Source organism: Eurytemora carolleeae, unplaced genomic scaffold (genome assembly GCF_000591075.1).
Source record: "Eurytemora carolleeae unplaced genomic scaffold, Eaff_2.0 scaffold191, whole genome shotgun sequence".
Taxonomy (NCBI): Eukaryota; Metazoa; Arthropoda; class Copepoda; order Calanoida; family Temoridae; genus Eurytemora; species Eurytemora carolleeae.
In genome coordinates this window covers 59,294-74,057 of record NW_019396105.1, presented here as the reverse complement: position 1 = coordinate 74,057, position 14,764 = coordinate 59,294, and the positions used below count along the sequence as shown (strand labels likewise).

General features: G+C 34.2%; 2 protein-coding genes and 2 long non-coding RNA genes across 4 annotated transcripts; all 4 read right to left on the bottom strand.

The window, feature by feature from the left end:
• Positions 1-4,402: 4,402 nt before the first annotated feature.
• On the bottom strand, positions 4,403-6,636 carry LOC111695064 (uncharacterized). Its single transcript, XR_002763772.1, has 3 exons — positions 6,587-6,636; positions 6,304-6,367; positions 4,403-4,422 (listed from the first exon to the last, which is right to left on the bottom strand). It is a non-coding gene; the product is annotated as an uncharacterized LOC111695064 (long non-coding RNA).
• Positions 6,637-6,799: 163 nt separating this feature from the next.
• LOC111695046 (uncharacterized) lies at positions 6,800-7,718 on the bottom strand. The gene is made up of 4 exons (XR_002763769.1): positions 7,686-7,718; positions 7,176-7,233; positions 6,971-7,012; positions 6,800-6,810 (listed from the first exon to the last, which is right to left on the bottom strand). It is a non-coding gene; the product is annotated as an uncharacterized LOC111695046 (long non-coding RNA).
• Positions 7,719-8,245: 527 nt separating this feature from the next.
• Positions 8,246-9,781, bottom strand: LOC111695052 (uncharacterized). The gene is made up of 3 exons (XM_023464203.1): positions 9,654-9,781; positions 8,997-9,140; positions 8,246-8,316 (listed from the first exon to the last, which is right to left on the bottom strand). The coding sequence occupies exons 1-3, from the start codon at positions 9,754-9,756 to the stop codon at positions 8,246-8,248; spliced, it is 318 nt and encodes a 105-aa protein (XP_023319971.1). The 5' UTR covers positions 9,757-9,781.
• On the bottom strand, positions 9,720-14,617 carry LOC111695051 (G patch domain-containing protein 11). Its single transcript, XM_023464201.1, has 8 exons — positions 14,553-14,617; positions 14,287-14,333; positions 12,647-12,785; positions 12,269-12,365; positions 11,906-12,023; positions 11,306-11,456; positions 10,739-10,872; positions 9,720-10,229 (listed from the first exon to the last, which is right to left on the bottom strand). The coding sequence occupies exons 1-8, from the start codon at positions 14,610-14,612 to the stop codon at positions 10,160-10,162; spliced, it is 816 nt and encodes a 271-aa protein (XP_023319969.1). The 5' UTR covers positions 14,613-14,617; the 3' UTR covers positions 9,720-10,159.
• Positions 14,618-14,764: the final 147 nt, after the last annotated feature.

The following is a 14,764-nucleotide window of genomic DNA, read 5'->3' as shown; positions in this document are numbered from 1 at the left end:
AATTTCAAACTAAAGATCTATTTATATTTTTTCTAAATAGTTTCTAAAACTTTGGAAAATATCAATTAATAATCAAAGCAATTTTTAAACAAAAAGCTCCATTTGAATATTTTCAAATTGAAATTTTAGTTTAAAAAAAACCTTTAGTAAGTACATTAATCTGGTTAATTGATCGATACCTTATTTACTCCATAGAAACCAATTAGAGAAGATATATCTACAGGAACTAGGTTGGATTCCATAAACTCATCACAGCTGGTTCTTAGCTCCATTGCTATAGTTCTGAGTATTATTAGTATCATTATCATTATCATTATCATTATCATTATCATTATCATTATCATTATCATTATCATTATCATTATCATTATCATTATCATTATCGTTATCATTATCGTTATCATTATCGTTATCATTATCGGTATCATTATCGTTATCATTATCGTTATCATTATCGTTATCATTATCGTTATCGTTATCATTATCGTTCTTATTATCGTTATCATTATCGTTATCATTATCGTTATCATTATCGTTATCATTATCGTAATCATTATCGTTATCATTATCGTTATCATTGTCGTTATAATTGTTGTTATCATTGTTGTTATCATTGTTGTTATCATTGTTGTTATCATTGTTGTTATCATTGTTGTTAACATTGTTGTTATCATTGTTGTTATCATTGTTGTTATTATTGTTGTTATTATTGTTGTTATTATTGTTGTTATTATTGTTATTGTTATTATTGTTATTGTTATTGTTATTATTGTTATTATTGTTGTTATTGTTATTGTTGTTATTGTTATTGTTATTGTTATTGTTATTGTTATTGTTGTTGTTATTGTTATTGTTATTGTTATTGTTATTGTTTTTTTTTTTTAGCGATATTCCATCTAATATAAATGAACATAAAAAAACAGTGACTGTCGTAAAAACATACAAATTTCACAATTTTTGGTAAGAACGTTTTCGGGTAAGAAAAGTTTTCAGAAAACATTAACCCACCACTAATTACTTATTCTAAACTAAGATTCTGGTTTCGTCATGGCAGTTGATGTGAGTATTAGTATTCCTTAAAGATGAAACAGCTTGCGAACTAAGTGTTCAAAAATTACAAGCGGTTCTCTACAGAAATAAGTAAAAGTCTATCGTCCTTGACAGTTTTAAAGGGTACCTTTACAATTTGGGGACTCCCTTCTTTAAATAGAAAGTCACTAGAAATTACGCTTACAGTCCCTTTAATATTATATGAAATTTTACCTACTAGCGTACCAGACTTCGTCTTCCAATCTCTCCTCCTCACTCCTCTCATCCTTGCAGAAGGGGTACTCGTGGCTCACGATACTCTTGTACACCTCGATCACTTCATCCTCAAGCTCACATTTACTTACTCCATCTTCGTCTCCAGTTCAGAGGTGTATATTTTTAAGAATTAACCCCCCCCCTAAACCCCTTAAAAAATGTTTGCCCCTCCGCGCAAACACACCTATTTTCTGGGGGAAAAAAATATTATTAAAAAAAATGATTTTTAAAGAAAATATACACCCCTGCTTCAGTTCTAATTCTTCCATACTCGGATACTTCTGAAGCTTGTTCTATCTTCCTCTTAAACACTGCTACCTGCAAGAATATATATTAATTTTTAGGAAATAAAACCTCAAGGACATGATTACTGACTAGGTCCTATGAAAGAACCAGAAGGAACACTAGACTACAAGGATAATGAATCCATGAAAGGAAGGACACTCTGAATAGGTCCATATAAAACAAGACCACTAGATTACAAGGATAAAGAAAACCTGAATAGAAGGACCCTCTGAATAGGTCCATATGAAACAGGACCACTAGATTACAAGAATAATGAATACCTGAAAGGAAGGACCGTCCTGAGTAGGTCTCTGTGGACCAGGACGACTATTTTATTACAAGGATATTGAACATCTGAGAGCAAGGACCCTCCTGACTAGGTCCCTATGGACCAGGACCACTAGATTGCAAGAATAATAAAAACCTGAGAGCAAGGACCCTCCTAAATAGGTGTAAAACCTATATTTAAGCCCTGTTTAGGAAAGAACTAGAATGAAGGCTGAAGTAGGAAACCTACCGAGAACTCAAGACTGAACTGAATTCAAGCATTATCACCAGATCAACCATATGAAGATATGAAGTACTTTTATTAACTTTCATAATATTTAGCCTATATTCAACCCTGCTTTTAAATGCATATTTACTCTGTTTATTCTATAACTTGCAATTTTATATGTGAATTGGAGCAAAAAGAAAAGATTTTAAACTTATATATATAAAAGGAAGCACGTGCAATACCATCAATCTTAAAAATGTAACCATGTATGTAAACCTATTTACTCCCAAAACATTGATTAAAATATTAAATTAGAGGCCTTTTTCAGACCAAACAATATGGTCTTTCTTGGATGCAAATCTGAATAATTTCTCCACGATATAAACAAAAGGTTTGAGAAATATTATAATACTGTACATTCTTTAACGTACTGTATTTCTTGTACATGGGAACAGTGTACACGTTGCTGTACCCTGATCTCATCCCTCCCCGGTGCATCGACAATATATACCCCTGTTAAGGCGCTGAGGACATTATCGTTGTATCCTGACCCCAGCTGACTGGTTTCTGTGAGATCGGAAGACTTCACTAAAGATTGACTAGAGAACGTTGTTTCTAAGCCCTGAGCGGATTCCTAAACTATCTGGAGAACGTTGTTTCCCAGCCCTTAGCGGATTCCTTAACTCTCTGGAGAACGTTGTTTCCCAGCCCTGAGCGGATTCCTTAACTCTCTGGAGAACGTTGTTCCCAGCCCTGTGCGGATTCCTAAATTATCTGGAGATGTGGACGGTGCTCCACCCACTCAGTCGATGCACCAAATGTAAGCACTCATTTAATATATTCGTGTGATTGATTGATTGTAAAATAATAATTAGTTGATGGTATTGCTTTAAAACTTTTAAATTATATGGAACTGATTAATATTGTGATTTATTTTTTCAGTTTCCACCGCAAGACGTGCTTTCCTCGTTCCTAGAGTATAAATGAACTGTGGATATTTACAGAAACAAGCGCGTGAGAAATGGGTATGATGACTGGAGCCTGCGTCCGGCATTTGGCGTGAAGACTTAATTGAAAATTAGGTGAGAAATGCACAATAGGTCCCTATGGACCAGGACCACTAGATTGCAAGAATAATGAATATCTAAGAGCAAGGACCCTCCTAAATAGGTCCCTATGGACCAGGACCACTAGATTACAAGGATAATAAATACCTGAGAGCAAGGACCCTCCTGAGTAGGTCCCCCTGAGGGAAAGCCTACACCCTCGAATGAGACTTGATATTCAGGAAATCTAGAAACTACTCCCTCGGCCCAGTTCTGGAACTCAACTCTACATAAATAATAATAATAAACCATGTGAAAAGTTTATTGTCCCGGCTTGAAAGGGACTGTAAGCGTAATTTCAATTGGCCCTCCATGTAAAGATGGCAATACCTGATTTACAACGGTATCCTTAAAAGCTTTGTCTGATCAAGAATGAATTAAATATCAATGTTTTGTTTCTCTGAACTGTTTTACGGTTTCTCTGTGAAAGTTACTGGCACATTTCTTAATTGGAAAAACGTAAAGAAAAAAAACGTTTTTAGAGTCAGAAAATGGATCTTCCACATTTTTAATCAGAGTAAGGTGAAAATGCGGCATTGCCATCTTGGAGGGTCACTTAAAATTAAGCTTAAAGTCTCTTTAAAGCAGCCGGTACAAAAAAGGTTGGTTGACCAAATTTAAAGTAGTTGAAGATGGATGGGGGTATATAAAAATATTTCTAAAATTTTTCCCTCAAATGTGAAGACTCGACCATTTTTAAAACTACCTGGTCCACTCGAATTTATGGTCCCAGTGTCTGAAAGGACCAGGGAAGCTGTGGAAGAGAGTATTGTAGTCCCTGTTTGGTGTTGTTATCACAGCAATCTTGGGCCTCATGAAACCGAATACTGTCTATATTTGTAAATACAAACAATATTATCAAGTTTTATATTTTGAAATATCCAATTAACAATTTCATAAAAAGACCCAATCAAACTAAAAAACAAATCCAAACAAAAATCTATTTAGAGCTTTTAAACTTTTTATCTACAAAAATTCTTTAAAAGGTAATCTTTTCTTAAGAACATCAAGATCCCCAAACCGATGTCCCCCCCCCACACCCACACTCTACAAGATAGCAACCACACCGACAACCACATTCCCCTTTATCTCTAACTTATTCCAATTATTAAAAAAATCATTAATTAAAAATTGTTTATAAATAATGTTTCCTTGGGGAAAGCCTCTAATTCTTCCGGATAAAGATGTTCAATGAGTTCAATAGCACTGACGGCTTCAATATCTCGTAGCCTAGGATATATTCAGTATTTTCCAGCTGAAATCCCGGATTATAAGATACAGGGTTACCCGCAAAGGATGAGACTTCAGAGACGACTTTACAGAATGTATACTGTCTGTTTCCTTATATAAATGAATCCCTGTAAATATACACTTCGAAATAATCAAATTAGCCATTCAAATACTTTTTTTTGAAGGCAGCCGAATTAATTTAATCTTAATATCGTCATAGTTCAAGAGTTTCCAGTCGTCTTCAAATTCTCATCCTTTATGGGTAACCCTGTATATTGAAACTCAACTCATAGAAAGGATGTCTCAAGCAATCCCTGCAAAGAATGTTATGATTTTAGTTGGATGCTTTGTCCGGCTGAAGATACTGTGACCTAATTAAAGAGAAGCAGGTTCGATTACCGAAGGGTACCCTTTAAAAAAGCGTTGTCCGAGGAGACCTGAAAGGATATCTTCGTTTTTCAAAATATTTCGATTTTGGCAGAACTGAGCTGAACACTTACGAATGGTGGATATCGAGATCAGTCTCAACTGCTATCAATGCTTAACTGCTATCCAAAACTAGTTACTATCGAAATATGTTGCTATCAAAATTAGTTGTTTCCAAAATAAGTTGCTATCAAAACCAGTTCTTAGTTGCTATCATAAACAATTGTTGCTTTCTCAATAAGTTGCTATCAAAACCAGTCCTTAGTTGCTATCAAAACTTGTTGCTTTCTAAATAAGTTGTTATCAAAACTAGTTATTTCTTACAATAAATAAGTTGCTTTCTAAATAAGTTGTTATCAAAACCTGTTCGATGGATTCCTTTTGTAGAACAGCTACGCGCTTAGGATCCGTTTCTGTATTTCTGGCATCTGTAGGTGGCCTGTGTATTGTATGCTTTGTCTTTGTAGTGGAAATACAGGTAGTTATTAATATCTTTCAAAAGGTTGATACCTTTACTTGAGGCAACACAATGAGCCGGTTCCATGCCCACGCAAAGTTTGCCAGAGAATGAAAAATTCCAAATGTTGAGAAATTTATCCATATTTTTTGCAAATTTTTTGAAGAAAAAAAAAGGTAAAAGTAATGATTGAGAGGAAGTCGAAAATTGATAGCAAATGATGATTGATAGCAAAATTGTTGATTGCAACTGACGATTGATAGCAAATTGGCTTGATAGCAAGTGAGGCTTGAAAGCAAATGTGTCGATAGCAGTTGAGGTCGGAAAGCAAATGAGGCTTGATAGCAAATGAATGTGATCGCAACTGAGTTGATAGTAAATGAGTTTGATAGCAAATGTTTGGATAGCAAGTTAGGCGGATAGCAACTGACTTGATTTTAAGTGAGTTGCTAGCAAGGAGTTAATAGCAAATGATCGTGCTCCGATTAAATTTATATTTGTTTAAATGCTCTAAAAGCCGGCTTGTGAACAACTGACTTTAGTTCAGTTGGATATTAGTCCAATCGATATAGCATCGTATCTGTATTTGTAATTAAACGTATCTTTATTACATGTAGTAAGAAATGTGATATGCAACAAGAGCGGATTAAAAAGAAAATTAGAAGTTTCCACGGTGGATATTCAGATTAAGCGATCAGGATTAAGGGTATCCATTTCTAAAGTTTAAATCTGATCTTGTTACAATTTCATTGTCACTGTTACTCAGATAAAGGTTTTTGAATGGTATCGTTGCGAATCTAGCGTATAAGTCTTGGAATGGAAGGTCAATTAAAATGACTCCGACAAGTATGCAATGACAGGTTTTTATTTAAACAAATTAAAATAAGTAGAAGTATTAGAAACTAATCTGTCTAAACTAATTAGGAAAAATATCGAATCCAAAAATTGTAAAGAAAAAATCGGAAATTTAAATCTTGAATGATAATATTATTATTAACCTTGAATCCAAATCAGAAATACTTCCACAAAGCAACTCAATCCTAAGCGGGTTCTCCCTAGATCCTGAATTAATTTTCAATTCAAGGGACTGTAGCTATAAGAGTTTTAAGAAACTTATTTACCGAGATAATCTGCTATGAGAGGTTTAAGAAACTGATTTACTGAGATAATCTGCTATAAGAGGTTTAAGAAACTGATTTACCGAGATAACCTGCTATTAGAGGTTTAAGAAACTGATTTACCAAGATAATCTGCTATTAGAGGTTTAAGAAACTGATTTACCGAGATAATCTGCTATTAGAGGTTTAAGAAACTGATTTACCGAGATAATCTGCTATTAGAGGATTAAGAAACTGATTTACCGAGATAATCTGCTATTAGAGGTTTAAGAAAGCGTCCATTATCCCTGAGAATCTCTTCATCTATANAACTTCTGAATGAGATCAACGCCTGAAGGCCCCGATGGATATTTTATAAAGGTTTTATTCACTGAATTGACGGAAATACTTGACTTTACGGCGAAAAAAAATATGAATTTTTGGATAGAAAGTATAAAAATGACATAGAAAACTTGCCTTTTGATGTTAAATTATAATTTTTACCCCCAGAGCACCAAACAATAATTGCCCACTAACACCCCAACATTAATTTTTTTTAATTACTTACCCTGAGAAACTTACACTCACTGCAGCCAAGATCAACAAACGACTAAATCAAATAAAAATATATTTCTCTATTCTTCCAGGGCCCTCGGAGTGCATGCATGGTACAGATTACAGAAGGATTAATATATAATAAAGTTGTTGTAGATTTAAGGAATTTTTGAGGTTCTCGATTCTGATTGATTGATTTATTGATTGATTTATATTACCTTAAAAATTCCATATTCCTTTTCTTCCTTCTCTACTATATCCAAGACTAGTCGGTATCTAGAAACAAATAAAGTTAAACATATTTTGCATTTGGATGGGCGTTTTATAGTCATTAATAGCCCCCCTACAAGGGAATAGGGTAAACCATAACATTGTTAGAAAGAGAACCGTTCTCATATTTTTCTACAGAGAACTTCAGCACATCATTAAGAGGCGGAATTTACTTTGAGAGCTGATAACTTTTCCGCAGTTAAACTACTTCTCGATATTAATTGATTGATTGATTGATCTGAATATTTGATCTGAATTTGCCAGTGGAATATGTTACAAGTAGCTAACCTTGGAATATAAAGAGGAGGGTCAAACAGTACAATTAAATAACCTTTGAATACAGAGAGGAGGGCCAAACAGTACAATTAAATAACCTTTGAATATAGAGGAGGGCCAAACAGTACAATTAAATAACCTTTGAATACAGAGAGGAGGGCCAAACAGTACAATTAACTAACCTTTGAATATAGAGAGGAGGGTCAAACAGTACAAGTAACTAACCTTTGAATATAGAGAGGAGGGTCAAACAGTACAAGTAACTAACCTTGGAATATAGAGAGGAGGGTCAAACAGTACAATTAAATAACCTTTGAATACAGAGAGGAGGGTCAAACAGTACAAGTAACTAACCTTTGAATATAGAGAGGAGGGTCAAACAGTACAAGTAACTAACCTTTGAATATAGAGAGGAGGGTCAAACAGTACAAGTAACTAACCTTTAAATATAGAGAGGAGGGTCAAACAGTACAAATAACATATCTTTGAATATCGAGAGGAGGTTCAAAAAGTACAAATAACTAACCTTTGAATATACGAGAGCAGGGTGAAACAGTACAAATAACATATCTTTGAATATCGAGAGGAACGTCAAACAGTACAATTTACTAACCTTTAGTACAATTAACTAAACTTTGAATATAGAGAGGAGGGTGAAATAGTACAAGTAACTAACCTTTGAATATCGAGAGGAGGGTCAAAAAGTACAAATAACTAACCTTTGAATATACAGAGAGCAGGGTCAAACAGTACAAGTTACTAACCTTTGAATATAGAGAGGAGGGTCAAACAGTACATCTCCGTACTCAGGTTCTGAAACTTTTAATAATACTAATTATTTGAAACTCAAAATGGATTAATAATGATTATCATTGAAATCATTCAAATTAATAGCGCTGTTAATTCCAATCTCTTTTACAAAACAAGAGATTATTCAGTCAAACTAACACGAAGGCTTTGTCTGATAAAGTATGAATTAGAAATGCGTTTTTTGTTTTGTTTACATAAACTGTTCATTTTCATTTGTGGTTGCTCTGCGCATTTCTTGCTTGTAAAAAAACAATAATGAAAATAAACACTTTTCGAGACAAAAATCGACGTTAGATTCACGATTTTTATCAGATTATGATTTCAAGGGTACCGTTGTAAATCGGGCATTGCCATCTTTTCATGAAATTACGCTTAGTCACTTTAATATCTCTGATAAATTCATTCTCTAGTACAGAAAAAGGGAACTGTTTGGTGAAACTAAAACAAAGGCATTATAAACTTAATTTTGCAAGGTATATTTTCAAGAGCTTCCCTCGGGGGGGGGGGGGGAATAAAAACTGGACATCAAAAACAAGTTCTTTTGATACTTTCGATAATTTTTAATAGTAAATTGATTAATTTTCCCAATTTAACGAATGAAACACTGAAAAAGAATAAAACATACTTAACATCTGGAGGAAATGATTTTTCAATAAAATATACACTCCTGTCATTTAATTTACCTGGAGGTTCCTCTTCCTCCTCCTCCGTGTTATCCTCCTCATTATCCTGAATCTCTGGAACAACCTCGTCATCCTCGATCACAAGGTTTCTGATGTTTCGAGCAGCTTCCTCTATTTCCTCTTCAACACCTTCTCCTTCTCCTTCTGCAAAAAAAACTAATTGTCTTAAGATGCAATCCTTATTAAATCAATAATCCTTATTCTTAATAATCATAATCATTCATTTTCCCTTTCCAACCCATAACCCCCCCCCCAAAAAAAAAATGCTGTCAAGTTCAAAAGATAGTCATCTTTTTCCGGTTTTTGTTAAATAAGTTATTTTTTTGCAAATTCAACTTTCATTTTTCAATTTTTTTTTTGTTTAAAACATATACCAAACATTGCAAAATATTATGGTATATAAAATTTCACCAACCCTGCACATTCTGGAACTGAGGCTAACAATATCTGTATTAAAATATATATATTTCCTCAACTATGCAAGCATAATAGCATTTACTTTTTTAACTTTGGTTGAGAATTCTCTAGTATCTTATTTTTTTAATATGAGCAATCTAAATCTTAATATTTCTGAATACCGTTGTGAATCAGGCATACCTCATTTTTATTATTTTTAATTAAGGGTCCCTTAAATAAAAACACTCTCACATTACTCACCATGCAAACGATTGTTCGGATCTATAATATAGGGGTTCCGGGTTTCACGAGGTGCCATTTTAGAACTCTGAAATAAATAAGTATAACAAAAGTAATAAAACATATTTAGAATCTATATTAGAAAGGGAATACGTGTGAGACCTACTGATTTATAAGATTATCTTTAAAATAAGAAATGTCGACTGTATGCGGGAATATATATTTTTGAGACATACTATCTGATGGACAGATGAAAAGCTGCCCGATTAACATCCGTACCCTTGAAAGATTTGTCCCATTAAGTATGAATTAGATTCTAACGTTTATAATTTTATTAACAGATTATTTTCAAATATGGTTTCTCTACAAAATTAACTTGCGAATTTCTCCTGCAGAAAAAAAAATAGGAATTATCCAAATTAAAGTATCAAGTAAGTAATTTCTCCTGAATACTGATGTATTATTAAATTATTAACGATAATTATACTAAGTTGAGTATAAAAATATATATTCTAACTCCTTTATTTCTAAATATTATCATGATCATCTCTACCAGGGCCTGGACAGCTGTGGTTCATATCTTGTTCATTATAGAAACTAAAAAATAGTATTGTTATTTTTTCTCCACAAATCAAACAATTTTCAGTGGTCAGAACTTCTGAATGAGATCAACGCCTGAAGGAACTAAACCGCCCTAAGCTTTCTTACTTCTGAGAGATATTTAAATCCTTTAAATAAGCTAAGCGTTAATCGGCATCTTTTCTAGTCGACACATTACGTTAAATCATTCTTCATATCTTGTAGAGTCCGTAGAGTCAAAATTGGATCGCAAAAGCATAAGGCCTGTCGTTTTTCACGAATTTAAGACGCGATTGCTAAATCAGAAATTCCACTGTGGATATCGAGTTAAGGCACTAAGATTAGTGTCACAAAAGTTTCGGCCTCATATCAAAGGTGTTTTCAGGGGACGGCTTTGGGGGTTCAGTCCCCCCTAGGTCAGTGAGCGCTGAGCCCCACCTCAATAAAAAAATTTAAGCCCCCCCCCCGGAAAATTCCCGATTACGCCCCTACCTCAGATTAAATTAAATAAAATAACATCCTTTTACCTAATCCCACAAAACGTGCAGTATGTATGCTCGGTTCTCAGGTACTCCACCACCATCTCCAGCTGCTCCTCGATACTGAACATAACCTCCTCCTCCTCCTCCTCTTCGTCCTCCTCATTCTCCGCATCTTCGTCCTCAAAATTAAAAATAATATTAACAAAAAATTGTTTCCAAAAAGGATCTTTTTTATTCAATAGTTGTTAACCCTTATTTATTTGTGGAGTTACTGTTTTGATTTCCAACAGTACCCTGTAATAATTAATCTGATAAGGAATAAATGGGATAACGTTGGTTTTACCCTAAAATTGATTTTTCAAATGTGTTTCACTCAAAAATTTATTTGCGGAGAAAAAATGAAGGAAAAAATATCATTTTTTCAAATAACATTTTTTTACAGTATTGACGATTTTAAGGGTACCGTTGTGAATCAGAACTGCAACTCTATAAATGTAGGGCTACTAAAAATTACGTATGACATTTTAGTTCTAACAAATCAAGCTAATTTTAGAGGTATAGAGAGGACATTTTGTAAAATGCTTCAACTCAGATTCTTTAGTTTTTATTTACCAGAAGTCTTTGTCGTCGTTCCTTCGGCCAAAACCAAGATTCCATTGGTTCAATAAACTCTTTACCGAGGTCAAGTTGTCTACAGGACTTCTGTGCTTTAGATAAGTCAGCCTCGGACCTCTTCAACATGTGTTTCTCCCGCATTTTAGCCCTGCAGGTTAAAAATAATCGATAATAAATATAAGGACTTATGTTAATATTTGAAATAAATAACATTTGTATTTTTACGTCATTATTACTATTATTATCAAAATTTGAATTACAGTCAAAGTATCATGTATGTACTGCTGGCTATGTTAAGTTACGATACTAAAATAAACTTGAAAATAAGACTTCTTTAAGACATAAGAAACTGCGCTTCGAGTCGTCCGTAGAGTAAGATTTATCATTATTTTATACTTTATCCTTAAAAGTGTTTTTAAATATATCAACATGAACATTTAACAGTTTTAATTTAACGATGAAAATCGCGTTTTTTTTTACATAATTGGGGAAAGAATATGGTTTTTTAATAATTGAATGTGGGGTGGCAGAATGAGTTCTTATAGAAAATACCTTAAAATACCCCCCCCCCCCCCTGGTGTTTAGAATATATTTAACCTGAAAGCAGCAGGATCAAACTCAGAAACCAGATCTTTAGCTCTTTTCTCCATTATCATTTGTTTCTTCCTTAGAAGCTGTTTTACAGCCTCCTCCCTACCCAACCCTCCTCGACCCTCTTAAGAAAAAATAATAATATTTTTTCTGAAGATTTTTAAATGATTGCTTTGAAAATACAGTGTGTCTCACAAAACTGGATAATTGAGAGATGACGAAAGTCGTCTTAGTTCTAAGAGCTTTTAGCGTAATAAAGTCCCGTTGATCATTGTTTACGATTGTGTTTTTGTGACGCCCTAAAATGGAGTTAAAATTACGATTATGTTGTTTTTAAGACACACTTCTGTAATTGAAGTTTTGTACTACCTTTAATCTGAATAGGAACCGGATCCTTTCTTCCTGTTCCATCCTTTCCCAAGCTAGTTCCCGGCGTATACCCCATTTTTGCTAGCATTGCAAACCCCTGCAAAAATTTCAGCAACATCAAATAAAATAGAACTGTAAAAGACGTCGTCCTGCTCCCAAACTCGAATTTTGAAAGGACTATACTAAATCGGAGGTTCTACAGGGAGATTTATAAAACATGAGAATAAAGTTATGATAAATTAAGTATTATTTTAAGATTTTTGTTATTCTTTTCATATAGGATGGTATTGTTAAATAGTTATAAAAATTTTGTCTGTCATAAAAGTTGAAGATATACAATCAACATACAATATGGTTAAATCCAACTTCCGAGTTTACCTTGTTACTGCTGTCCAGGACTTTCTGCATCCCCTCCTCCCTGTTCTCCTGCTCCTTCTCCTTTAATGACTTCTTGATTCTCTTGTTCAGTCTCTGCTCCTCCAGAACCAGCTCCCTCTTCTTCCACTTCTCATGCTCTCTAACCATTCATTCATTTATTCAGGGGAACATTTTGTGATAAAGGAAGTGGGGATAACATTCTGTGATCAAGAAAGTGGGGATAACATTCTGTGACCAAGATAGTGGGGATAACATTTTGTGATCAAGAAAGTAGGGATAACATTTTGTGATCAAGAAAGTGGGGATAACATTTTGTGATCAAGAAAGTAGGGATAACATTTTGTGATCAAGAAAGTGGGGATAACATTTTGTGATCAAGAAAGTGGGGATAACATATTGTGATCAAGAAAGTGGGGACAACATTTTGTGATTAAGAAAGTAGGGATAACATTTTGTGATCAAGAAAGTGGGGATAACATTTTGTGATCAAGAAAGTAGGGATTGTTATATGAAATGAAATGAAAGATAGATCGTGGAAGACCCCCAACGTGGGATCCCCAGACCGACTCCGAGAAGGGGACTCAGTCAGGTGCTGAATCCCCGACCGATTCAATCTGGCACCCTAATCTCATTCCCCCTACTCCAAGGAAATTTAATTAAGGCAGGTACAAACCAGACGCTGTCTAGCCATACATCCTGATGGCGAAAGTGTACCCTGCAATCAAAAGTGAGGTGAGAAGCAGTAGCTACTGGAAGTTAAAAGGGTGTCGTGATATTCTGCCAACGCTCAATGATGTTGTGGATGTGACTAGCTCGTATACGCAGCTCTGGTACTCCCGCATTATCCTCCCCTAGATACTTCCTTAGTGTGGTTTTAGACCCTAATGAGTTGACTAGACATTCCGGGATATTAAATTGGTTGCGCTCATAGCTAATACTCAAGCATTCGATTATGACATGGTGTTCTGTTAGTTTGCACAACACTCCTTTATTAAGACAATAAGGGCAATGCGAGAATATTTTTCCCCTTGGGTTTGGTCTTCTGTTACCCAAACCAACATCACCTACTCGTACCCTATTGAAAGTGCGCATCTCTACACTGTCATCTACATGACCCTGGAGTTTGAACCACTGGCGTGGTTGTGGCATACAGGCCAAGGAAGATAACTCTCGTTTCTGTGAGAGAATATTATTGACTGCTACACCCTTCAAGCTACTCTTCAGCAGCCTCTTGGGGCCAGCTAACCGCTGACCCCCCACCGCTTCTTTCCAAGGGACAAAGTGTACTCCTCAATTTTAAACGTTACACGGCCCATTTACAACGGTATACTTAATACTTATGCCATTTATTGGACAAACAATGAGGAAGATATCGTAGTGTTTCTGTTTGAAAAGATCAAAATTCCATGTCTCTGATGTGTTCATCCGAAGGTCACTTTAAAAATTAATAAATTTTCAGATGAAAAACCAGGAATAACTCTATCATTATTAACACCTGAAGGATGAGCTGGTTTTTAGAAAAGGTCAATGCATCGCTTCATGACACGAATAAATTTACAAAATAATCAAAAATCCTTTTTAGTTCGTTTTTTACTTTACAAAAAAAACTCTAAGAAGATTTCATAAATAATGAATAGTTCCTTTTTCCATCGTAAGTTTTAATGAGACCAGGCTTAGAAGATCCAGTCTAAATAAATAATTTTCATCATACAATAACTTTCTTAAAAATTCAAGAAAAACAAACGCACGGAAACCCTGCAATTTTATATCCATGTAAGTTTTCGTGAAAAACTATAATTTTTATCAATTGCCATAAAATTGACATTAAAAACATATTTTGAGAAATCCTTATTTCAAAATTGAAAAATTACAAAAATAATGATTTTTTTCACATTAAGAATTTAACCTGTTCTGTGCATTTATTCAAAAAATCATCCGACATATAATCATATTCTTCCTCAGTCATTTTTAGTCTGAAATAATGATTATTTTTTTAGAAATTTTTCTCCTACAACCACGAAGTGGTAACTCTTAAATTCAATTTATAAAGCCGTTAAATCCGTGAAAATCAGCAGACTAGAATGTTTACTATCACAGGATCTTTTAACATTTAAACAA

What these genes read in the sequence shown, in the direction of transcription:
- LOC111695052 (XM_023464203.1), bottom strand. Translation starts at nt 9,756, where the DNA reads ATGTTTTATTACTTTTGTTATACTTATTTATTTCAGAGTTCTAAAATG. An exon ending in TCCGAACAATCGTTTGCATG is followed by an intron (nt 9,141 to 9,653) that starts GTGAGTAATGTG and finishes TTTTTTTTGCAG; the next exon opens with AAGGAGAAGGAGAAGGTGTT. An exon ending in GGAGGAAGAGGAACCTCCAG is followed by an intron (nt 8,317 to 8,996) that starts GTAAATTAAATG and finishes TAAAAGTTTCAG; the next exon opens with AACCTGAGTACGGAGATGTA.
- LOC111695051 (XM_023464201.1), bottom strand. Translation starts at nt 14,612, where the DNA reads ATGACTGAGGAAGAATATGATTATATGTCGGATGATTTTTTGAATAAA. An exon ending in AACGACGACAAAGACTTCTG is followed by an intron (nt 10,873 to 11,305) that starts GTAAATAAAAAC and finishes TTTAATTTTGAG; the next exon opens with GACGAAGATGCGGAGAATGA. An exon ending in TGCACGTTTTGTGGGATTAG is followed by an intron (nt 10,230 to 10,738) that starts GTAAAAGGATGT and finishes ACTATTTTTTAG; the next exon opens with TTTCTATAATGAACAAGATA.